The sequence below is a fragment of the Scophthalmus maximus genome, chromosome 8 (genome assembly GCF_022379125.1).
Source record: "Scophthalmus maximus strain ysfricsl-2021 chromosome 8, ASM2237912v1, whole genome shotgun sequence".
Classification (NCBI taxonomy): domain Eukaryota; kingdom Metazoa; phylum Chordata; class Actinopteri; order Pleuronectiformes; family Scophthalmidae; genus Scophthalmus; species Scophthalmus maximus.
The window spans coordinates 19,764,904-19,792,016 of record NC_061522.1 but is presented as its reverse complement, the minus strand read 5'-3'; the positions used below and the strand labels follow the sequence as shown (position 1 = coordinate 19,792,016).

The following is a 27,113-nucleotide window of genomic DNA, read 5'->3' as shown; positions in this document are numbered from 1 at the left end:
CATGCATGGTCAGACAGGGCACTCAGGGTGGAAGGTGGAAGAGGCTATTTTCCATGCTCTTCTTCTGGTGTATTATCTGATGTTCCTCACTTCCTCACCCCTCCCGGGAAAAAAATAAACGTACCAACACATGCACACACACACACACACACACGTCTGAGACATCCAGAGTGCTTGTAAAGAATAAAAATACACTAGCAAAAGGATGGGAAACACATCCCCGCTGAGCTGAAAGTGCGTGTAACCCATTTTAAAATCTGAATAGATTGTATAACACACATACTGTTATTCCTTGGTGAGAGTTTTGGGATGATGGCATACGTACAGGACAGTATCTTCCTAGGCTATTTGGACAGATTTTCCAGATAAACAGGCTCTAGGACAATAGGTTATTTCAGACCATGCTCCAAAACCCCTCTCCCAGACAGTCAAATTCAGAATCAGAATTTAGGTAACAGGTAACATACAAGGTATTTGACTTGGTGCTGTTCAGATGCATAGCGGTCAACATACCTACACAAAAAGTACTCAGAAAATAGAAGAAAAAAAATATATACATTATTTACAATAAATAGAGGGTCACAGATGGATGAATGTGGTAATGTAACATGTTATGTCTATGGTTGGGGATGGTGGTAACTTAGTAACTCTTACAAAGCACCGTAGGTCTGTCGAGCGTTCAAATTTTCCACATGCTGAAATCCTTTGTATGAGACTTGAGTAAGATTGATAATTGTGCATTTAATGAGTTTGTCTTTTTTTTACAAGCAACTTAAAACTTTCAAGCAAAGATGTGAGTAATATATCAAATTATGTGTTTATCTGTTTTAACATGCACTACAGTTGTTAACATGCACAGCTAACAACTTTGCAACCTACAGTCGTAACCCTCACCCAGCATTACTTCCAAGGTCAGGCACATCATTAACTAACTACAATAATTTAGAAGTTAAAAAAACAAAACAGGCACATTCACTTTTCAGGAGCCAGTGCTGGATGCTATCACAGTTTAGGCTGATGACATTGGCAGCTCTATCGTGGTCTTTAACGTTTAGGGAAGTTTACAGCTGAGCAACCCCAACCACCATTATCCAAGATAGTGTTACATTAGCCAGCTAGCAAATATCCAAAAAGCTTTAACTCCTGCAGTTACAAGTGAGGGTATACATTGAAGCTGTGAGTTAGGCAACCAAACCAAACCAAACAGAATGACTTATAATAAGGAAATACTATATGCAATTACTTTGTATGTATAGTACATTGTAATTATTTGTAAATTGTGTACATAACATATACAAATATGTAATATGGTTAAGTTAAAAGGTGATTTAAGTTTGCCTTAGAGGAGTAGATCCTAAAATTTTCATAATGCAATGGGTAGCATTCATTGTTGTTGTCAGAAGGGCACAGATGTCAAGATTATAACATTAAATTCCGTTCACTGAAGACATTAACCACACCTAAAATAGAAAGTCAGACAGCATATCACAACTATGGTGGATGGAAATAAATCTGCATCGCAAGTTTTTAGCCCAGGCTAGCAGGTGCAGAGCAATACCTTGTGAGATTAGCTGACGTCTATTTTGGTTTGTTGCCAGCTGAGGTGAGAAAGCTAACGTACGAACTTGCCATGGCCCCCGGGAGCCGCAGCCTCATCCAAAAAAGAAAAGGTCAGCAGTGAGTTGTTTATTTTTCCTAAAACCTTATCCTACACTAGCTCAGAAAGCGACAGGCAGCTATAACATTGCCAACAAGGAGAAGACCAAGACTTGCTTTGACAACCAAGAGGATCTGTCGGTCGACATTCACTGGGATCAAGGGGCATTTGAATATGGATGTATGGTGTGGTTACTGTATAGGGGATATGGGATCACATTGTTCTCAACATGATTTCCAGCCTTTAAAGTAATGTTAACAAATAATTCCAAAGCTTGTAGTTGTAAAGAATTCAAATTTATGAACAGAAGCACTTCTTATTTCAGTGTCTTTATTTAATCTCACCACAAATCATTTGTTCAGATTTTATCCAAATAACACTCCCCATTTTTAAATACATCGACAAACCCTTTCTGTACATGTACAAATGTATTTTTGATGTTTATTAAGGTTAATTTACAACTACAATCTGACTGATTTTTGAACACCACTTAAATTGCTCATCGTTTTTTGGATCTTACAATGTGTGGAAAAAGTTGAAATATGTCCACTTTGGTGATCCCTATCGTCGCTGTTGCATAAACGCCCTCATTCATACTGTCTCTGTCACAACCACCACAGATAGCAGAGCAATCCCCTTTAGCCTACAGGTGAGGTGAAAGCCATCGTAATGCAAACTGAATGGAGCTGGAACAAATTATGTTTTTCATTACACAATATTCATTTATCAGGAGCCAACTGCATTGCCCCACTTCATACTGCCTGGCATGTTGCCCCATCATGTTAAACTTCGCAGTGCGTCCTTAACCAATGTTCAGTGTAAAATGTATGTAGCATGTGAGGCTGGGAATTTATAAATTTAAGATTCACATTTATAAATGACACGTCATTCTTGTTAGGTGGTAAGATTTCCAGGACACAAAATGTTGACTAAACACCAAGGCAGGTAGCTGCGGAGGGGAATATTTAATGTGAATCAATAAGCATACAGATGCTCCTGTCAACAGTTAGGCACGCACGTAGGCATAAAATATAAACTTGAAATACTACAGGAAGCATTAGGGGGAAAATAAAGAACACAAGCAAACTCTGGGGAATGGAACAGAAGCCCCGAGGGTGCGACCTGGAACAGACAAACTGACCAATAAGACTGGGAGTCTAAATACATGAAGGAGGCAGGGATGACTGGACACAGGTGGATCACATCAGTGTGGGGGCACAATCACAAGAGGTGGAAACTAGACAAACATGAAGTAAAACCACCAAGATGGACACAAGGTAAGAAACCTCAAAGTAAAACAGGGAAAGAATGGAGTTAATAAAAAAAACCCTTTAGTGGGCCTTACACGGCCAGATTATAAAATTTATTGTTGTAGTCAGCAGGGCACAGAGATCAGCGTTGGCATTTTGCTTTCAAATAAAAAGCTCAAAAAATTTGGATGAGATCCTAGATTGGCATTGTGCTTTGACAATTTGTTTAGCCTAATATGTAGCCCAATTCAGTCAGATACGTTGCGTAAAGGAACTCTCTGTTCATAGCAAATGCTTATTTGCGGGAGATCTAAAAGTATTTTAAATGGTGATGTGAATTTTTGGGAGTGCGGATGGCCTAAACAAACATGTATATATGAATGCACACGTTAAGTCTTAAATCGATCAGTGTGATGGAAGGAGTTGTAATATTGTCAATTTTCAGTTCATGATGGTGTTTTCACTGTGATAATGATAATGCTGCCTTAAAATGGAACTCGTGAGCTTGTGGTTACAACGTGGTGAAGTCTTGTGAATGACATGCTTGGCAATTTAAGTGGTAGTGTTTTAAGTTGTGAGAACATCGCTACTAGGTAATGGCAAAATGCACGCTATTATTAATATATCTGTCTTCGTCTAGAAATCACAGAGGCTTGCTATTTTAGCAAGCGAGCAGTTGGCTTATGTAATGCAGGAAATGTTGAGCAGAGGGAACAGATGAGATGGTTGGGAGTATCAACATTGTCCTCACACATTTTATAAAGTTGTGACAAAAAATGCACTTCAATGGCCTCCGCCATTTCTGAAAATGTTTGCTGACTTGTCCCAACTCGGCTTTCGTAAAATTCTGAGGTACAAGGCTGTGAGTACCACAAGAGGGGGGAATTCATATGCACTTTTGTCATGAGCAGGGTAAACATGACCCCCGTTCAAAAGCTGCTGATGAACCAGCCAGTGACTGAGTCATGAGTGAAGCAGCTGATGCCAAGCAGCTAATACAATCATCAAATCTGTCAGCGCTCCGCCCGAGCTTAGGCTACGTGGCAATATTGGCAGACTGCACAGGATGGGGAGTCATTGGTGTCACTGGTGCCATAACTGTTATCCAACCGCCACGGAGATGTGTACGACTGGCACCTAATGTGTCATGTTGTTTTCACTCCCCCACGTCAGTATGCGTTTAGAAGTCATGTAAGAGGTCAGAGCGAGAGAAGGCCTGATATCAGTGGATTGAGTTTGGCTCTGACCTCCAGTCAGTTAGCAAATAAAAGAGTTCAAGCAGTAGGCTGTCATGCTTGAGTAAGTTCCTATTAATAGTCTTCCTCAAAATATTGGAAGGCTTGGGCCGCCGGCTGTAAGCTATCAAACATGATTCCTTAACCAGATATTTAATTGCTAAATGAGTGCAGTTCAGATGACACTGAAAGCAGTATTTTTTTGAACACCCTGGAAATACAGCACAGTGAGTATCTTTGCAAAAACAAAGATTGTGTATAAAGATGGACGGCATGACAGCTCCCGAAAGGGAAGACAAATCATCTCGACCGCCCCGTGGTGATTGGTTGCAGTATAGATCATGAACCCAACCTCCAAGTTAGCAGATGGGACATGAATAAAAATAAAAAATAAAAATACACCCTTAATACATTGCATACAAATAATTGATGATTGGAATCACACAAACCTTGGCACCGTCACCAGAGTTAAATGCACAATGACAGTTAAACTCCGCAGGGAGGACATACTCAGGTGAAGTAACTTATGCATGGTGTGAGAACATCACTGTGGTTGGAGATCAGCGTTATTGGCAATGCTCCCAGCCCCATCTCTCTCGCCCACTGAGCGGAGTAGCTGTCCATCCCGGGCCTGACTTTTCAATTTACAATACGTTAAGGAGAATTTCAAAGATGAAGCTGAAGGAAGCAGATTTGATAAAGAGGTACAAAAAAAAAAATAGAAAGATAAAAGGCAATTTTGCATACTTCTACTGAAGCAGCCATTTTCTTGACATCACTGGGCAGTGGTGAGCAACCTGACCGTCTCACGTCAGCTGCTGTCCATGATCTGTCTCTCTGTTACTGGCTAATTGAGATCACAGCTCTGACTGGGTTAGAAGAGACGCATTTGGAGGGAATCTTTATCAAGTCATGGGAAGATGTCTTAAATAGCAGCTCACTGCCTTAATTTCTTTTTTTATTTCTTTTTTTTTTTTTGCAAAGGTCAAAGCAGTGGCAACATGTCAAACTATCGCCCAGTCAGTCTGTCAACTTTAATGAACATCATGACCTTAAACAATGAAAGCTGATCAGTCAGCCTGTGCATAATTTCTCAAGGAGCTTTCATGTGTGCGTGGAAGAGGGGAAAGAAATGAAGGCAAGCGATTCATTGTTGACAATAAATCAACTCAGCACAACAATTCTTCTTCAAAGTTGTTCAGCCTCTCTCATCTGGCCTCTTGAGTATCGTCCCTCCGTGGTGGACAATTGATCAAATATGACAAGCCTTGTACTCATTTGTAGGTATTCAGATGTGGGCAAATTAATGCCAACTACAAAGTCAGGTTGTATTTCCCTCACTGTACATTTTGACATATCCTATACAAAACGAACCCATGCTGTAGTTTTCTCTGCTTTGTGCTGTGAGTTCATTGAAGTTGTGCTCAGAGTATGTTACTGAAATGTGTTGTTGAAATTTTACGGCCGAGATGATGTTGATCTGTTTTTGTAGCACTCCAATTTGAAGAGGCAACTTTCTAGTCCTCATTTCCAAGTAACTCAGACATTATTCCAATTATAAATGAGAGCTTAATTATTAGAGATGTTCAGTTCACAAATAAAGACAGGAAGTATTCTGAGCCCTTAGTTTCCACTCAATTGTAATAATCTGTTTGTTACTTCCTGATTTAGAAGCCAGTTAAAAAAGAAGAAAAATCAACTTCAAATGTCACATGAAACCCATGTTGCAGATGTTGTTTGCTGCTGTGCTCATTTAGACGCTTGCTTTGTTTTATTCTGATGCACTTAACAATTTAGGTTGATGTGATGGGTTATTTCAGATGATAAGATCATGTAACGTGAAAGTGAAGTACACAGTAAAAAAAGTGCTAAGTAAAAGTGAGAACCAATTCCAAGCCTGCACTCACATTTTTATGACCCAGCCTAGCTGACAACTCCCATATTTAAGGATCAAACCTGCCCCTGTCTACTGTATATTTGTAGCCATGCTTGTAATGTGTCACTAAGCATGGCGGCATTGATCTGTCGTTCAGTCCACCACTCCATTCACAAAATGAACTATTATACTTTTGGGTGATCCCAAAGATTGTTTAGCTTGCACCACCATGAGGTGAAAATTAGTATTTGTCCAGTGCTTTCGTTTATGTCAAGTACCAACAAAACTGATGGAATATTCCAGCTCAGCCTTAACTGTACTTCTTGTTTAGTACTAATCAGCAAACCATAGGATGCTAGAATGCTAGCTTAAGTACTGCACTGAATTGCAAAGAGTGCATTCGATATTTCAGTAAGAGGAGCAGCTTTCGACCCAGCTGGACTGTAAAATGGCTTTTGAAAGTTCTGACTAATTTTTGTATGAGATGCAGGGTCTTCCTCAGTGAAAAGTTTAACTTTGAGTAAATGAATCACCTCCCATTAGTATCAGTGAGTTTGGTTGGGAGAGTTAAACACGCTTGGCATGCCGTGACTGATATGAAAGACAAATTCAAATAACATTTAAGTTTACTACAAGTTGGGAACTGGGTTTGAGGCTCAGACTGGGTCACTTTGTATCAGTCAAATCTGGCAATGCTGCGTCGCTAGACAAGTAGTGGACTTGAGTATGTCTCGTGGGCTGGCTCACAGCTGCTTCACAAATAGTGTCACTGTGCAAATACTTAACATAACTGACAGTTATTATTGTACGTCTGTAGTAGGTTACCATGTGATTTTAAGAACTCTAGTCTACACTCTATGGTAGTGCCCGCAGTAGCAATACACCGACACAGTTAACATAGTATTATCTTATCTCTGTGTTCTGAAATTTAAAAAAAATATGAATTACTTTTTCATTTTATCCTGCAGGGAACTTTGCTGTTGTCCTAGTCACTTTTCTGCCATGCCATTAAGGCAAATTTTCACACAGAATGATCAGGAATTCGAGTCGAACTATTTCGAATTAATTGGTCTCATTCACGACTTTAGCAAATGAACGCTGATCTGATAAAAAAGAACATTTTCCTCACTTGTCTTTGTCCCCTATTAGCATGCTGATTGCAGTTGTAATGATGTTTGGTATGAAGAAATGTTCATAATGACGATAACCGCCTGAAATTAGTGTCACAGAAAACGGCCTTGATTATGAAGTATAAGTAAGACAACTGGTGGGGAGATTTTTGTGCTGCACCAAATAGTAGTAATCTGGGAGTTAAAGGGGGAATTCACCAATTTTACAAGTACAGTCGGTTTACTAGCCTTAAGAGAACATCTCATCCTGAAAAAAAACCAAAACATAATCATAAAGGTAATGTACAAATTTTACACACATACAAATTTGTGTGTAAAGTGTGTTCCTTTTTCATGGGACAAAAACCTACCTACACCTGCGACCTACACCTATTGGACAGTACGAGCTCTTAATCACAGGGCGTCCTCTAAATTAGACCATGATTTATGAAATAAACATGCTGTATTGAAGAAGACGTGAGACTAGCGATTGAATAGGGTCATTTTCTCATGTCGTCTATAGAAACAGACTTGTTTTTGTAACCAGCGGAGTCGCCCTCTGCTTGCCTTTTGAGAAAATAGTCATTTAAGATGAGAAATCTGGGGCACCCTGGGGAAAAATTATACATTTCTAGGAAAATCACAGGAAAAGTTTCAAACTGTACATATGTAGAAGCACTTTAAGTACTGTATATCACACTTTATATATTTAGTAGCAGCACCTCTCTGTTGAGAGGGCCATCATTGTGGGAGAGGATTCCCTTTCCTATGTACAAGGGACCATCAGAACGCAAGAGCGTGAGAAAGAGGAGATGGCGCACCTGGGGTGACCCCATCCTGGAGTGACATCCTCTCAAATTGCATCATTTTGCTGAGCATGCTCACAGGCTTTGTGATATTTCACAGGTCAGTGCCTATAATAAGGGGCTGGCTCTCTCAGAGAGACCCACCTGATGTCTGTGACCTTTTGCAATTGGACTTGGTATTTCCCCTCAAAACGTCACAAACCTGGTCTCACCAGAACTGTTTTTTAAAGCACTTCCATGACAGCACTCAGTTGTGGCAGTTTGATACAGCTGCCGGCTCTCCTAAAATTACTGTATATGGAAGAAAATGGTGAAAAGTAAGATGAGTGGTAACTTTTAATATAATTTTGTATCTCCACTGTACATGTAGATATCAACTACACCTCGTGTTTCTTGACCATGTTGCCCTGTTTTTGATCTCAGCAAATACTCATGTTATAGAACTCATGGTATATGGTGAGATACTAAAATCATTTTAAAAATGTACTTAAACCCAGAAGTGTAGTGGTGCATATACACAGATATACAGCAGATATCCACCTCGGGGCAGGGGAATTCATGTACCAAAGAATAGCTGCAGATAGGTATCACTGCACATCTTTCATTGTTGCATTTACTGCAAAGAGGAGACTTGTGTTCCCTGACTTTAGTCGTTAGGGCAGTATCTTCCTACAGCAAGGATGGATATCGTCCAGACGATACCATTATTCTTATCAGAACTACTTATCGATCTGGTACTTTATCTCAACTGGAAGAAGAAACATCTCCTGGAGGACATGAAAATAACTTTAGATGACGACATTATACTTATTTATTTTTTTAACCAGTATTTGGCAAATAACAAAAGCTAAATGAACAATTAACACAGGGACGCAGGATGGAAACAATTTAAACATATTTTTTATTTCATGGGGTCTATAAAGTATTGAAGGAAACCCATTCAGATTAGTGTCCCCTGTTCTACTGTAAGATAAGGATTAAATTACTGAGTGAGTGCATTTACCTTTACACTGTGTGTGTGTGTGTGTGTGTGTGTGTGTGTGTGTGTGTGTGTGTGTGTGTGTGTGTGTGTGTGTGTGTGTGTGTGTGTGTGTGTGTGTGTGTGTGTGTGTGTGTGTGTGTGTGTGTGTGTGTGTGTGTGTGTGTGTGTGTGTGTGTGTGTTTTCTTACACTGCTGGACTGTGATGGGTACAAAATGTGGTCTGTGACCTCCACAACATCACTTTCTGCTGCTGTGGCTCCAAATTTGTCAATTAACATTTGCATTAGTGGTAAATCGTACGAAGGAGAATAGTCCTGTGTAAATATGATACCGAAGCATACCAAGCTCATAAGAAAAAGCTACCACTGTATACTGTGACTTTATTTTTTCATTTCATCCATTTCCAGCGCTGGTCTTGGGACTTTTCATGTTAGCATTCAATACATGCACTTACAAGGATCACGCGTGACTATCCAAAGTCGTTCAAACAGTAATTATCAGCAGTAATGACTTTGACTGAATGATTTGCAGCTTTCAACCTGAATCAACAGAAAGCCAACACATTTGCAGGTATGACTGCATGTCAAACATTTTATGGTAATCTAGTAAAAAATGACAGCACCGAATTATAGGCAGCCAGACATAACATACTGTATATCACATGCAAGCAACTCGAAATCTATTTTCACATGAATTACTGCCACCTTTTTGTTTTCCTTTGTGCTTTGCCTGCGAGTTAAGACATAAATCAAGCTCACGGTTATTAAAGAGGTCATTTACGCTGGTCCTATTCTCACAATATTTAAATTCTTACCTTTTTAATTAAACACTCTTGGGCCTTTTCCTCATACGCCGAGGCACACGCTCATTTACTTCACTGTCATAACAGCAAAGGGGTGGATTTCATTGTTCAGACTTTAAGTCTGGAGGCTAAGTCTGGAATTTCATACAGCTGTGATTCAAGGGCGTCTCTCTGGCTTATTTTTGGCTTTCACTAATCAACTCGAAGTGATTAACACTAATTCTTCGTCCTGTTTGAGAATGTTAAACTGGTAGTCGAATCCTCATTAGATTTGTAAACCATCCACATGACTGAACGACTCGTACTCGTTACATCCCATCAAAAAAAGAAAAGAAATCAGTCTCTCTAGAGGATTCAGAAGCATATAGACAAGTACGAGAACACCCCTCGAACGTGTGTCAACATGTCCCATGTTTGTCGACGGCGGTGGGTAGCCCGAGAGCTCTGACTCCACGGCTTATCTGAAATGACACAAATATTTCCACGGAGGACAGCACTCTGACATCAGTCCCCCGAAGCGTCGTGCTTGGACCTCGGTGGCTGGTGATGTGGCTGGTGGCATCGATGCCATAGCTAGGTACATGTTTTGTTTTGTCCTGCCCGTTCCAGCTGCCCCCGTCGCTTGCGCAAGACAGTGCCGGAGCCACGGGCTCCGATCTGTTTGCGATCATGGACGGCATGCTGCCAACGCCGAGCGACGCTGCCAGAACTGCCGAATGTGTGAACAGCACAGGAGTGGGTTGCAGCCACAGGAAGAAAGTTTAGTGAAGGTTGGAAAGGAAAGTTTATTATTCATCCCCTCCCCCCCCCCCCCCTCCTTCCGCCTCCTTACTTACCTCAGTAAAACTTCACTTTCACGTGTCTGAGTTATGGGTTCCGCATGATTGGCTCCGGAGCTGCTTATCAGAAAAGAAGAAAGGTACCAGATAAAGGCGGCGCAGAGTCCTGAAGGATAGCTCCCACTCACCTTCCACTCACCCCCACCCCCCCGCCCTCCTTCTCTTTGGGAATGGCACCAAAAGGGTGTATTTACCCTTGTGCGCAGCAACAGGAGGCGCGCTGGCAAATGAGCACGCGATCAAACAATAGAATTTTAGAGCGTGCTCAGACTTCTTACACTCCTACCTGGCTTTTATCACTCCGCCTTTACCAAGCCTCCACCAGGGAAACAGCTGGTGTTCTACTAAACACATCGCATTTGAGAGCCGTTCATCCCCGGTAAAGCAGCGCTGACAGAACAGGATGGAATGATTTCGAGTTTGGATTCTGCATACACAGTGCACGATGAGCATAAATCCAAAGGAGTTGTAGCAGATATGAATCAAAAGTTTGTTCGCAACCTTCATGCATTATGACACGGTTGGGGAAAAAGTGCTTGTATAGATCCCTATTGTCAGCGAGGCACAGATTTAAAAAAAGGTTTTCACAATTTTCATCATCACTTCTAACAGTTACGTATATGCCTTTTATTTTTAGAATAACTAAGACTACAGACATATCATTGAGCGATATCCCAAAATGCCATGGGATAAATACATTCGAGGAAATGATGTGTGAAAGCACACCTGACCCCCAGTGTCTGTGCTATGCACCTCTAACAATCTCCCTGTAGGTCTGTCCTGAAAGAAAGTGGGACAGTGGATGAGCTTCAGCTCAGAGGAAATGTAACCTTTTACTGATGAGGTTGGCTTGAATTCCAATTTTTTTAATTTTATTTTAGAGTATGGACAAACAAAACTGACAAAAAACTTTTTGAGGGAATATCATCACACAACTTAAACAAATAACCAATTATATTAATAAATACTAAATACTGTTTTTTAAATCAAAATTGTGAGCAAAAACAAATATAAAGATTTATATTTTGCCTTTGACCTAACCACAAATCGATTGATTAAATAGATACAATTTAATAAATTTTACTATTCTGTTCATCTTTTTCTAAAGCGTTCAGGTTCTCTGTTCTTCTTCTTTTTTTTTTTTGCATTTCTTACCTTTTTTTCTTAATGAAATTTGATTATAGTGTCTATTTTCCCTATGCAACAATGTCCATTTTACTTACTGTACATAATCATGAGATGGGTGGGTCCATGTCTGCCCGAGGTGTTCTATGAAGGTGTGCTGGGTCCACTACACGAGATATTAGAGGCCTGCTTATCAGTATCATTTTCCATCAGAAGTGACAGGCGAGTTGCACAATAGCAATTTTCACATCTCTAAAATTTGTAGAAGTGTATCGTGGTATAGTTTTGGTTAATGGAGAAGCATACTTTTTGTTTGTTTTTGAATTTAATGTAAATTGTTGATTAACAGTATGATTTAATACAAACATGTTTGACTTATTTTGTTGTTGTTTTTTAGGGCTTTATATTAGAGAGTTATGTTCCTGAAAATTCTGTTTGTTTTTTTTTACTTTGGCTGCATTTAGCTTCTATCTGAATATGCTGTTGTTGTTGTTGTTTTGTTCACATTGTAAGCAGCCCGTGAACCTCTTCAACTTTTAAATTAACTGATGCAGGTTCACCGCTTTCTATTAGAGAAGAGAAAACACATTTTCAATCTACCGCCTTCTAACAAGTGTCCTCACCAGCGAGCGCCCCGACCTCCCTGGTCCCTTTTCTAAGCACACGGACTTCCCAATCCGTTCCTGACCTCGGCATGTCAGTTATTATCACCAACAACACTCCAGAGGCCTTGTTGGAGCACAGATTCCACTGGCCACTGTGGTGCGCTGCCACTCTTCAGAAAGACTCTCAGCGTTAATCTAGCCCGAGAGTTTGCTGTTTTCCAGGTCTTGTCATGACGCGAATAATGAATTGGAGTCATTTTTGGCGGTTCTTCGCCCCGCCAGGCTTGCGTGGTTGAATGGTACACAAGGGGCCTTTCCCGTTTCAATGCCTACACTCCCGACTTAGATGTAAATCACATACAGTAGAGCAGCACCTGTAAACTACTGAAAGGGAAGCTGCTTGTTGGTTTACCTCAGCAAGGACATCGCAGGAGTAAAAAAAAATAAAAAAGGTCATTAGACGATATAGGTCAGGTCAGCCGCCGAGATTTTTTTGCGGTGAAAACGAGGTGGATGTCGAAGGCACATTCATATTTTGTAACCTTAAAAGTCCTTCTAGACCTCATGAAAAAGTCATCATGTCTGGGAGGATTTTTTTCATTTAAAGATTAATTTTGAGAGAGAAAGAAAGAAAAAAAAAAAGCCCAGACTGTGGCGAGCAGGGAAGGGGACGAAGCCGAGATATTTGCTGTCAAGGTTGAATGGAGAACATGGGCTGTGAGTGGGAAACACGACAAACGTTGTCACTGAGAGCGATCTTTGAATGTCAGCACTTCCGTCCCACTCTGGCTTGTTCCTTGAAGGTATTTCCTCAACACTGCATTTCTCAGACACGGTGCGATGATGCAGTCAGGCCTATGTTTGGCAGAGCCTGATGGCAACATATGTTACTGTGAGCATTTTTTTTTTTTTTTTTTTTTTTTTTTTTACAATTTTCATATCACCCCTTCTGTCTTGCTTGTTGTTTACACGGATCACACTCCAGCACATGGTTGTTATGTGGAATCTATTGTTGCACGCTGCAGGACCGTCTTTTGACTTTCTCTGCGCTTTCTACCAGCAGCGGTTTTGGATTCTACTGCAGTCAGCAAACACATTTCCCGCTCTCCGTTTCTTTCACACATGGGTTGCTTTTATACTTCCCCTTCGCCGTCTCCCACTAATACAGACACAAGCATTAGCGCACGCACACAGACGGATATGCACACGGACACACTTTACAGTGCTCAGTCTTTCGAGGTTCCATTATTATTTTTTTTCTCCACCCATCGCCGTCCTCAGATCCCTCGTGCGTTTTTCGGCGACCACTCCCTGCTCTCCAGCAGAAACACCTCCACGGATACAGCATCTTCCAATCTCAATGTGGCAATTCTCCAAAGTCATTCTCAATAATGCTTCTGTGGATTCTGCATTACAGGGGAGATTTTTGCAGCCGATGCCTGAGGTGAAAACATGGAAAGGTGCGAATGCGCGTGCGTGTGCGTGTGCGTGTGCGTGTGTGTGTGTGTGTGTGTGTGTGTGTGTGTGTGTGTGTGCACGAGTGCCACCTTTGAGCATGGCGTTGGGTGTGTATATACTTTAGTTGGTGTGCAGGTTTTCGCAAGAGTGCAGCTCAGGGTGAGCGTATATTCCCCAGATAAACTCCATGGCAGCTTGTGCATCATGACTCCCCTCGCTCAGATATATTGTGCTTGCCGATGGTGGCAGTGATCATTACATAGTGATAGACGTCTGCTGCCTCTGCCCCTGACGTTCAGATCGCATGTAATATCACCATTTTTATTCAGCGGGCCCACTGCAAATATCAGGATGGGTTTTCATTGTCCTGAAGCTTTTCATTTCTGTCTCTTGACTCCGAACAATTACATTTGCCGGTGAAATCTGATACGCAGCACCGCATAGTGGTGTGCTGGCTTTGACAAGTGAGACAGGGAGAGCCTACTTTTGTGTTTTTAATGAATTCTTATCAAATATCACATCCGCTGGCTTGACATTTGTACCATATATCTAAAAAGATAATAGTTTTATAAAAAAAAACATGTGTTTCTTCAAAAGAGATGAAGCCCAGGATGCTGATTCCAGCCAATATTAGGAAGCAGTGTTCAAAATCAAAATATCTGCCCCAAAGACTATTGGGCCATAAATGTATTGGACACAATTTTCGCAAACGTAGAAAACAGACACTTCCCCATGTTCATTGTTAGTTTAGGTGGGCCAAAGCATTTTCAAGCTCTTGGCCACCCCCTTGTCCAATGTGGCTTGGAATATGAATTCAAAATCTTAAATGTGTATTGACTGCAGAATTCCCCTGAAGCAGCTTTTTAGATATTTTATCACAATATCATGGTCAGCACCGTTCAGACAAGCAAAAAAACCAAATTGAAAACTGTAAACCTTTAATTAAATAATAGATATGTAAATAGGCATTTATTTGGTATGTTTACTGTAATGTATCAGATCGGATTTTACTTCTTGATTATTCTGAAATCCAATTTAGTCATTTTGGCCAATATTGCCCCGATACCGATATGGAATATCGGATCGGGAAATCCCTACTACTAATACACCTCTTCAACAAATGCACAACCCAGACCTTAACCCACCTGAGCAGCAACTACACAGTGTGAAAGAGTTTCTTTTTTTGTCCCTGCTATTTTTGTGCACACGCGAGTGGGAGAGAATACAAGAAACACCTCTGAATATAATGCAACTATGAGTTCACTGCTCAAACATTCTTTATAACCTGTATGATGGAGCAGCATCAGAGCAGACTCAATCGCCCTTGTGTTGAATTTCATAAGTTTCAACTAATAAAGTGGCCAAGGAGAGTATATTTGTGTGTGTGTGTGTGTGTGTGTGTGTGTGTGTGTGTGTGTGTGTGTGTGTGTGTGTGTGTGTGTGTGTGTGTGTATATATATATATATATATATATAAATGTTACATTATGATATTGCTATTTTTCTTGAAAATGAATAGATACGCTCTTTATTGATAGAAATAACCTGAAAGGAAAGATTAATCTGGCAAATGAACTATCTGACGAATCAAGGAACTCCATTTCACTGCTCCAACAATCCAATATTGCCATAAAGCAGTGCAACTCGTTGGCTTGCATCATTGCCTGCAATGGACTATCACACATAAACAAACAAAGAAGGCAGATGCGCGGGACATAACAGAATATCTGACTGTAAGAGAACGAGTATTGTTTCACTGTGTGTGTGTACCCAAACCTATGTAGAATTAATGTATGATTGCTGTTTTGTGGAGTGAGTTGTCATATGTATACAGAAAGCAATGAAAAACTGATACATCACTGGCTGAAATGATGAAATGATTGAACAGAGACTCTGCTTTGCGTGGAACCAATGTGCCGCAGGGAGCTCCACTTGCTCCAACAGTGGACTATGACAGCGGTACTTCTGCCCGAATGTTGTCAATACTGCCGACTTGGTGTTTTCGGATTAAAAGCATTTATTAATCCATTGTCTGAATGAAGCGGCGCAAGAGACAAGGCTGCAAGAAACAGACTAATCGCCCTGGGCAACCCGTCCGTCCGTTCATCAGGCTATCTGTGCACGCTTACTGCTGCTCAGTCTTGCGGAGAGACTGGAGCCTTCCCCGTCATGCTTCACACAAAATAGCAGGGACACACCCGGGAGAGGTCACCGGTCGCTGCAGGGCCATCACACACACACACACACACACACACACACACACACACACACACACACACACAGACATTTCAATCCAGACTGTTCTGACCCAGTGAACATGGCTCCTCAGCAGGTCCACATGTCTAGACTTCAAACCAGGTGACATTTGGTTCAGTTAGAGAAAGGTTTCATACACATGAAGGTTAGATACAAGCAGTGTTGCTAGCATGACGATATTAGGAGTTGAGCACTAAAGCTTTACAAGCAGCAGCGATTCTTTTGCTTGTGAAGACGACTGCGTCTGAGATGCTACCCATATTGCCGTGCTTCCGAACAAGCCAAATAAATGTCTTGTTCGGAAGCGTGGCAATATGGGATATTATGGAAACCATGAAAGCCAATTATTTGTACATTCAGGTAAATGTCATGAACTATTTCTCTTGAATCTTCAGTTTGCGTGCTCGTGTCATAGCTGGAGAATAGATCCGTGTGCGCGAAAAAGGTCAGAGGTTGTGTCTTCGGAGGGAGCCTGGTTGAAATTGTATGTGATTTATTTAAAAAAATCAGCCCGGCTGAATGTGTCCCACCAGAATCTGCCATAGGTGTTTTGTGTAGGCCGAGGCCTCATGAGTGTGATGGCTTCAGAAATATGCTTCATATCGCTCGATTACTTGCCAAGCCACTCAGTGACCATTTGAAACAAGCTGTGTCATGGCCATTAGGTTTTAACTTTCATGTGTCGTCTTTCTGCAAAGGCTGCAACTAACGATTATTTTTGTAATTAATAAATCTGATTTTTTTTTTGATTAATCAATTAGTTGTTTGACATAAAATGTTGATTGTGTTCCCGAAACCCCGAGATGATGTTTTGTTTTGTCCACACACCAAAGATATTCAGAGTTCTGTCATAGAAGAACAAAGAAACCAGAAAACATTCACATTTAAGAAGCTGAAATCAGAGAATCTTGACTTGTTTTCATAAAAACTACTTGGACCGATTAATCGATAATCAAAATAGTTGGCGATTAATTTAATACTCGATCACTGTTGCAGGTCTAGTATTTCTGTGAGCACTCTTGACAGAAATCTTGACTCTTCCGATTCAGCCCCGTTTTAACCCCGCGCATGACGGAACCAGTTCTCACGGAGAGGGTTATTCAAAAGTAGCCAAGTTGAATGTCTTTGGTGTGGGAGGACGTCGGCGCAGCAGGAGAACGCCCAAACCCTTTAACCCGGGATCTCCTTGTACCTCCAGCCCGCTGCTGCTTGCGAAATAACTATATGTTCCTGAATGATTTCAAAGCAATGCAGTGTGGAGGGAGAGTTCCGATGCTCGGCAAACCCCTTTTGCCGGGTAAATGAAGGTTAATGGGAAAATGTTCAGCTTGCCCAAACCTGGCCTCTCCCACTTTGTCATCAGATTCTCTGACATTTATTCCTGCGACAGCTCTCCTTGGTTCTTTCTCTTGGTTCGACAAAGTCCCTTGGATCGTATCCAGGGAGCGGGCTTGTGTCGAGGACCTGTGGCTGGAGCGAAATTGGCTTTGTCATCGCTGGGAGAATGTCCCCGGAACAAAAGACTGCGCGACAATTCCGACGATTGCAGTTGAAATGTCTGCGGCGCATCCAGGCGTTGCTACCTCTGACCCCTCAGCACTGCATGGAGCGCTCCAGTTCACCGGTGCTCGGAATGTTTTTTAAGCACATCAGTCAAGCGAGGGTTTAGAGTCCTCGGGCTTGATTTTGCCGCAGGGTTCTCTCTGCTCGGAAACCTTTTCCTCGATGTGTCCTCCCCCCCCTCCCCGTGTCTCGGTGCGACTCTCGTTTGTGACGACAGACAATTTAGCTGTCGCCGCTTCCTTTTCGCCCACCTGATGATGCTCTCGTCTCCAGAGCCCTCGATGAATATCGATTGGATTGCGTTCGCGCCTCTCTGCCGTACGGGCATGTGTTCACAAACGCCGAACGGGCCGACGGCAGGTTTACAGTGAGGGGAGTAAGAGCAGTAACCATTTTGTTCTCCCTGGAGCAATATTGCAACAGACTTCATTCCACTGTAATTCCCGTGCATGCTTCAGGGCGATGTGCTTTGTTTGCGTAGGCTCGACAAACGAAGATGCTTTGGCTGGAGGTTCCATCCGTCCGCCTTTGAAGTGCATGGCTTTTTTTTCTTTTCTTCTCCCTCGGTCCCTTGAGCACGGTCAACAGCGTTGTACACTGAATTGTTCTGTCTTACTGGCAGCCATCTGGCAAAACCTCACAAACATCCCCTAATGCAATTTCTGTCTGCCCCCCCCCCCCCCCCCCCCACAATCATTTGATGTTCACACACTGCAATGCACTGCACAGTCCTCCCTTTCTGACTCGAAAAAATAATGTAGGACTTCACTCTCCAAATGAGAACAAACCTCCACTCCCTGTGACTCCAGCAGAGGCTGTTTTTTTGGTTTTTATATGAAAAGGAAGTAACAATTTTGAAATGTCGGCAGTTTGCAAATGTTAAGGTTAGGACAGAGTGAAGAAGAAGCCTTTGCGTGTCGTGGAATCGACTTTGCTCCTCAAATACTCTACCTGCAAGAACACAGCATTTGCCAGTGAGCTACACTGTAAGTCTGTTTCATGGTCACAGACTCATTGAGAATCTTCAATCTTAATCCTTAATCTCCCTCCACCAACAGTCACAAACACATTTCCACCTTCTGTCTGTCACCACGAGCCCCAAAACAGCCACTCATTCCAGACGTGGGCTCACAAACCGCTTGTCCCAGCAAAAATGAAAAACAGTTTGCCTTTTTGCAAATAAAAAAAAGAGGAGCACACTGGCGTCGGACGTTAAACTGAAAATACACTCAAGGCAGCGGGAGTGCTTTTCTACCTTCCTACTGTACACTCTGCACTTCTCGGCACATGGCGGCTGGACTGTTGTCACAATGTCGGTTACGGGAGGAGCTTCATTTTCTCTGCAGACCTTCTTGAAAACCTAGATATATTCCTCGGCGGGACATGAGAGTTGTGCATTGTAACCTCAGCTCTCCGAGTAAAGGCGGGGCTCCGAAGCTGGTGCGCATCGTGAAAAATGTGCGTGTCCCTGTTTTAGCCAATCAGAATAAGCCCTCTTCGACGGAACGGGGGGCCCCGCGTACAGAGACGCCGCTCTCATTAGTTCTCACAGGCGGGGATGCTGGATGTAGAATCAGACGGAACAGTCTCTCACCAGCCCTATAATTGGCGATCAGCTATTTGCCTCAACTGTGTGTCGCGTCTAACAAATTGTTTGTGACCCTCCGTTCCACTAAAAGAACTTCAAACAGAGCTGCACGTACGGCACAGTGGGGCTGCGGACTAATTGCATCATGTTGCACGGGACGTTGTGCAAGCGTCAGTTAATTAAACTCTCTGTGTCGGGTTTCAGCGCAACTTGTGAATGTGCACACATTTTGCTTTTAAGAGGTTGTTCAAAATAACATGTACATTTACTGTTCTGTATGTTGAAGCACTTGTACTTTACGTGGTTATTTCCATTTAATGCTTAAAAAAACACGTATACTCTACCGCATTTTAAGAGGGAAATCTTGTACTATATACTACTCCACTACCTTTAACTAGATTTTACATGAAGGAAACTATGATAAACTTATTATACGCAACACATTGCTCAAAATTTGAACCAGGTATCTCCAATCTTTTTGGCCTGTTGCCTCCAAAAAAGCAGTAGGTGGCTATTGTGCTCTTTGTACCACTCCGATGTCTCGGAGCTGTCAGCAGTGATTTTCACACTGAGCTTAACACATGGTGTAATTTAAAGGAACCATATAAGGCCCAAAGAGGTCAACCTATAATAATTGCAGGAGAGTTCTCAGTTACGAGAGAGTGAACCTGCTCCCCTTGCTGTAAGACGATGACAGCAAGGTCCGAGAATAGATCCCTTGTGGACTTAAATGTCCTTCGACGGACAGTATCCAGTATCTTTCTTGAATGAAACACAGCTGCATTACCAATCGCTTAGCTTTGTGATTCAGTACATTATGACCATTCTATCATTTCCATTCCATCATTTACAAACCAGTACAAAAGTGTGGATGTGAATGGATTTTATTTTGTCGTGCTGCCATCTCCCTTGATAACATGAGCTCATTTTCAGTTTCATATTCAACAGGTCTCTTGTGTAGGCTGGGGGTATGTTTGGGAGGGGTCACAGTTAATGTGGTCCACATCTGAGAGCTAACATCTCCTTGCTGAATCCACAGGATATCACCACTTATGCATATGCATAATGGCGACTAGATGATTAAGGTGCCCCCGAAAGTATTGCTTTCCAGTGTCATTCCAAAAATAACATATGCTTTGTGTTATTTACAGTATGAAGTCTTTTCTCTATAACAGTGTTGTTCACCGCCACTGCCTCAAATCAGGATGATTCTCATTGCAGTTCTCCTCTCACCTCGTCTTTAATATGACGCTTTCTGTCTGACTCATTATTGTACTCCATAATCATAGCAACCACCGGGTCTCTCCGAGGCATTCGGAATGAATCTGAATGTGAAAAACCCCAACAATTCCTGTGGAATTCTGTTCCTACGGAAGGAGTACATGCAGCGGGAAAGTATGTAGAAATGAGTATCTTCACTTTCCTCATTAAAATGTGAAGTCCACTGCAAATCCAAACGGGAGTATCCCATAGTTGCGGACGGGTGCTTCTGTCCCCAGAGAGACAAATATTTGAAAATACAGAGCCCAAGAATGCAGCTTTGATTGAAAAAAAAGAAAGAGAGGGAAAAGCAGCGTAGCCTTGTAAATGCAGTAATATTCTACTTGAAGGCAGATTTGGTAGTTACTAGTGATGATGGATTCAAGTGGAGTTTCTGGGGACGCGGCCGGCTAACAGGCTCATTCCCACTGCTTAATTATTAAAGCCCAAGGGTTCAGGAACATCCACATGTTTTTGCACTCGTCATATTTTATTTCATAGTAGTCACCGGGTGAGAATTAATTATTTACAGCGCCGGGTCCCCAGACAATTTCCATCGGTCCGTTTTTGCTGACAGCCATAGATGATTGGTTAACCTTCCTTGTTCTATTGCCAGAAGGTTTCACTCCCACACAGAGTAACTGTATACACTACACTATATGCAGTACCCTGCCAGCCTCTGTCTGCGTGTTGCTCGACTGTAGGGTCTGGTATTGAATTGATCTTCATCACTGCAAAATATCATCTGATACCAATCACTCAATGTCCACAATCCTTGTTAAGCAATTAGATGTATAGCAAACTTTGAATTTACTCTTGACAGGTTCTTCCGAAATATTATTTTCCTGCTGTTCACTGAATCGCACGTTGATTTTCCTGAATTTCAGATCGACTGACTACGGCTCCACATATGATCGAATGAATGACAAAGTCGGATCCAAGACTGTCCTGAGCTACCTCTATGTCTGTCCAACTAACAAGAGAAAGGTGAGGTGTTTCTCTTTAAGTTTTGTATCAGCCCAATACAATGCTTCTATGTTCCAGCAGTTGCAGCATACTGGTGAGTATGACGGAATATTAGTCCTGTTGAAATACACTATTCACTACAATTCACTGGATCTGTGAACTGTAACAGGGAACATACAGATAATTCCGTGGGTAATCCCAATCCTTCTCTTTTTACATATTTACTAATCTTAGGTAATCACTGTGTACACCTTAACATGGTAACAGGGGAGTTCTTTTGTCCTATAAAAGGATTTTCCGGTAACCAACAATTATATATATATATATAGATATATATCTATATATATCTATATATATAGATATATATGTTGTTGTTTTTTCTTACGAATATCAGGTCAGTAGTGTCTTTAATTTGCCCAAGAGTTCTGTCAAATACATTTTATTCTTTTCTGAATTGTTTTTGCTTATCAGAATATGGTTTATACTTATTTTCCACCATTTGCCTACTGTTTGTAAATGAATGGCGGAAAAAAGAGAGAAGAGACTTTAAGACCCTATAACGTAGAAGTTTTGAATTCGATTTACATATCAGCTGAACTAAACTGTGCAAGTAACTGATCACCCTATAAGAATAAGGACATTCTCGAATCATAAACTCTATACTTATTTTTCACAACTCATAGTAACAGGCCGTATATCCCGGTGTAGTGAACTCCACCCTTAAAGGGCTCAGATAGAAAAGTTGAAGTGAAACCAAGAGGTCAAAGTTCAGAGTTCAGGAGGCAGGTCAGTTACAGTAGGAGTCTATAGTCTCGATCTGTAGACTAGACTGCCATGAGGCCTTTTCTGTATCAATATGTTCCTAGCACTGTACCGTAGAAAGATTACTTTATTATCAAAACTAATAACAATTTACCCAAGTCTTGTTATTATTCCACTGCCTATTACCCCAGAGTGTATGCACATGGAGGATGTGAAGCTTGCAAAGTGCTGAACTGATCTGCTCCTCTGATAAAGGCAGAGCTGAAGACATTAACATTACAGTTTTACAAAGTGCTTGACATGACAATTAGATGCAATTATCACAGATGCAACAACAATTAATTGGGTGAATATTTTTTGCTATGTCAAACCGTGAAGGGTCTAAAGAGCCCGAGTCAATGTAGTGTGGGCACTTAAGCAAATTGGCATTAGAAAATCATAATTTTCCATGAACATTATATTAATAACAATGTGATATTCCAAGAATTATTCTAACATTACATTTAGATAAAGTACCAGGGTTTTTCTTTTTTTTTACACTTCACAGTGGCTGATATCCTCTTTATTATGAAAGCTTACACTTGCAATTTACCAATCAGGCAATCATGCGGCAACAGTGCAATTAAATCATGCAGATAAGGTGAAGAACATGTAAGGAACCCTCAGTTAATGTACATGAATCTGTGGACCCAACATGCCCCCGGTCAACAATCCAGGCTATTGGTGGTAGTGGCAGTGTAATGGTGAGGGGAGTATTCTCCTGGCCCACACTTGACACCAATCGGTCATGGTTTGAATGGAATGCCACAGCCTGTCTGAGTATAGTTGTTGACCATTTTCATCCCATTATATCCTCTGTTTACATCTTCTAATGGCTATTTCCAGCAAGATAATGATCCATGTTGCGAAAACAAAAGTCAAATCAGTTCAGAGAACTTCAGGGGCCTCCTGAAGTCTGCCAAGGAAGTCGGAATAACAATTTAATAAAGATATTGATACAAAGTTGTTATTTTATTATTATTATCATCATCCTCATTATTACTATTATTGTTCAATCAGTTTTATATTTAACATTGTTTACTGTGTTTCATTATATTTTTAGAATATGAATTTTGCGTTGTATTATTATTATGAATTATATGTATACGCAAAATACAACTAAATACTTCAGTATCTACTAATACCTACAAGGGTTGTGCATATAGACGGTGATCTGAGTGAACAAAGCTGCTTCTGAGCAAAAACAGAAAGCCCAATTTTAACATTGATGTATTAAAGGTGACATGTTATGCTCATATTCAGGTTCATACTTTTAATTTGGGTTGCCACTTGAACAGGTTTACATGCTCTAATGTTCAGAAAAGGCATCAGTGTCATCATACTGCCCATTCTTGCAGCTCCTCTTTTCACCCTCTGTCTGAAACGCGTGTGTATAAGTGGTAGTGCAGTCACGGCAGTGCAGGTCCACTCAACAGGGTGAACAAGTAAATATTTTTAAAAATTCGAGCTCAGTGGAAATCTGCGTCTTTTCAAAATGTCAGCATCCTCACCGATGATCTCACCCGGCATGTTCACAAATGCTGCACAGATTCTGAGGATCATTTTGTGTGCCAGGTTGCCAGGTTCAGTCTGAGGGATTATTCTTAACACCCTGAGTCTCCTTATAACTCCTTCAACATGTACTGTATGTGCACAATGCCAAACCTTGTGACACTGGCATCCTCCTTGTGACATTTTACTTTTAAATGAATGTAGGCAGGTGTAACCAGATTTGCCCTTCTCTCAAACAAGCACATCTCTGATGGTAAAGCCTCTGTCTCCCATCACATTGTTGCCAGGAGGAAGGTACTATAAAAAAAGCCAGACTCCTGAGTGATGGACATGTCACTACATCTGCCTCTGCAAGCAAGAGAAATGAACTTAACAAGCCGACATGGAGCAATTGCAACTGAATACTTAAGAGTATTGCCGGAATAATAATGGCTGTACGACCCGCCGCTGCGAGTCAAGTTTTGATCAGTGATCTCAGTGATTCGGGGCCTTTTTTGGAAACGTATCGCTTCAGCGCTGAGGCTTCATGCTCGAGACTGTCTCCCGTGGCGGACTTGTTCTCACTGTGTCAGAGGATCCTGCTCTCATGCCTCCGGGACAAAGCAAATGGCTCTGAGAGATCAACTGGAGTAGATTCAACCCAAGCTTTGTCAATATTCGATCAATCATGTGTATCTTCAAGTTTGCATTGCTGCGGGTATTTAACGCGATCGAAGAATCAACGACACAGAGGCCTGTGAACGACACAGAGCTAGTGTCATTCCTCAGGAAGGCATATGCATCCACGCAGAGTGAGCTCGCCGGTTTGAGCGAGCCATCAATAATCATGTGATTTCAAACTTATTTTGTAGTTTTTCCCGTTTGTTCATGGCTCGGCTAATTCAAACATTCACAGATCTGCCACAACATTAAATCCAGTTACCTGAACCTTAGTGTAGCTGTGATCCATCAGTGCTCTAGCCTCCCAATGCTTTGTTTTCGTGGTCTGGCTGTCATCATCAGACCAGAACTAGTTTAGAATAAAACACAAAAGCAAGTCCTGCACTAGTGGCCATTCAAATAATCATTTTGCAATGGATTTGGTTCCAATTCATTCATAAACACACTGTGCTTTGCAGTAATGAACAATGGGAGACATAAGACATTTGACTGCATAAGTTTTGTGTGAGAGTATTACTGCCCAGTCAGAAATATATGAAATAAATTAGAAAGAAAAAAAAACTGCATGCCAAAAACAGACTCACAAAACAAAGAGCGCGGCTCCCTTTGCGTGGCAAGGATGCACGCAGAGTTGCGGCGGGGTGCTCGGGTTCATCAGCCTCTCTTGTCCGAGGCCGAGCCAAGGTACTGACCCTGAATACGTTTGCATGGCACGGGAGTTAATAGGATCAGATTACTCCTTGCGACTCAGTCCTTCTGCCTTTTTTTTTTTTTCATGTGGAGAAAATGAAATACCAAAGGCCTAGCAGGAATGTGTAAACCCTTAGGCTGAATTCTTTTTGGTGTTGTTGTTATTTTGATTATAAAAGACTAGATAAACTTTTTAAGACCACAACAAGCAAAAAGAAGGCATTACACGCTTACCACAGAAACCGTGCACTGTACAGGATGCAAATAACACCAAGGAACAATACAGTCGTGATATAGGTTTCACCAAAATACGCTTGGTATTTTTCAAATCCGATTGACGGTGAAAACGAATATTTTGCAGGCATGTTACTGTGTGAGTGAGTCGCGTTGGCCAAGGACTAGTAGCAATCTCATGAGAATTTTTCACCCTAATGTTTGACCTCTGGCTCTGCCCCATTGGGGCTGATTCCCCGCCTGCACCTTATCTCCGATCTAATTATTTCGATTTGCCATCCCGTAGATGGATGAAAGTTTGCCTGTATGCTGGCTACGCTCCTCCGCAGCCTCCTTGCATCTGAGTGGCCTTGTTTAGCATCTGCCTGTGTTCTACCAGATAACAAAAAAAAAAAAAGAGTCTCGGTGCCTAATCACTCACTGGAAGATACAATCGTCTGCGCTACTCTATGAGGTATTTGTTTTCAGCCCCAAATGAAGGAGTCGTTACATGACCGCTGCGGCAATTACTTGAGCATGTGTGCAAATTCGTTTTCTCTCTTACATTGTCCATGAAATACGTCGAAACTGCGACCTTTTACAATGTCACATCATATGTTTGAATGATGGTATTGACATTTAGCACCAAGTGCCTGAAAGACGACACCTACCGTGAATCATCTCGGCCATGTTTTAATGTCTTTTTTCTCAAGCTGGGGCCTGGAATGGTTTGATTGAACCTCTGGTAGTTTTTGGCTAATTAAAAAAAAAATCAAAAAAAACAAAACAGTGATAAAAGATGCACGGTTGAAATGCATTTTAAGGAAGCAAGACAGAGAAAACATGATCGCTAAATGTGGATGATTAACTCCTGATCCGCAGTTAATGAGCATATTTTGGCAGCAACTCTCAGCTAAAACCTCCCGTCTAAGAAAGACTAAGCCCGATTGATCCGGCGCGACGTGATTCATTTGCTGCGGGGGTGTCTCTTTCCCCTCCGTCTCTGATCCATACCTCCACTTACCTCATGATCCGACAAGTGCCCGGCCACTATCTCTATGCTGCACAGCTTAGCACCAGGCCGATAAAACACAAAGGTTATCCTTCCAGCCGCTATCGATTTAGTATTGTTACCGTCCTCGCCGGCCGGCTTCCTCGCAAACGCTGAGCGGATGCTGTGAGCGAAATCTTAATCACCCCTTGCTAATGCTATCGTTCACTGCGATTTTGTAATTGAGTAATTACTGTGTGAGAGCGATTGTTTTAGTGGGCAGGAGAGAAATTGGCCGCCGCTCCGATTCCCGCTTCCCCACTGGCTCCACATTTGGTCGTGGGTTCTTTCTAATCGCAGAGGCGACAGACAGAGACTGGCTTGTTACGATAATGTGTAAGGTTGGGAGATAATGTGGCTGTTTTCACACTTGCACGGCGGCAAATGAGTAATGCGAGTGTGACAATACTTTCTAGGCCCCGTTCCCAGTATTAAATAGAGCACGTTGTGAGCCGAGCCAACGGAGGCTTGAGAAAGGATGAGGTAGGAGCACTGCAGTTGGAGATTATAGTTACATGGGGAGCACAGAGAGGGGAACATCGCAGGCGTTGATCAGTACAAGGCAGGAATAGAGAGCAAGCGGAGATTTTAATATGCAACCATTATTATTTTACCTCTGGCAACCTTTCACTGAAATTCCTGACAGTTGGCTCTAAATATGGCAGGGTGACATGTAATTTCTCATTCACAATAGACTCCGCTCCTACTCTACTATTATAGAAAAATGATTACTGCTTAAAAAAACTGTAAAGTACATCTGACAAGGCCCAAAGATACTGGCAGATATCAGGAGGCCCTGGCATGACACAG

At 41.7% G+C, this 27,113-nt stretch overlaps 1 protein-coding gene across 1 annotated transcript in view; it reads left to right on the top strand.

The window, feature by feature from the left end:
* sorcs3 (sortilin related VPS10 domain containing receptor 3) overlaps positions 1–27,113 on the top strand; it is a 190,280-nt gene that overhangs the window by 78,599 nt on the left and 84,568 nt on the right. Inside the window, exon 3 of the mRNA XM_035638315.2 lies at positions 21,298–21,397. Within this exon, the coding sequence (XP_035494208.2) occupies positions 21,298–21,397 (100 nt within the window). The remainder of the gene's footprint in view (positions 1–21,297; positions 21,398–27,113) is intronic.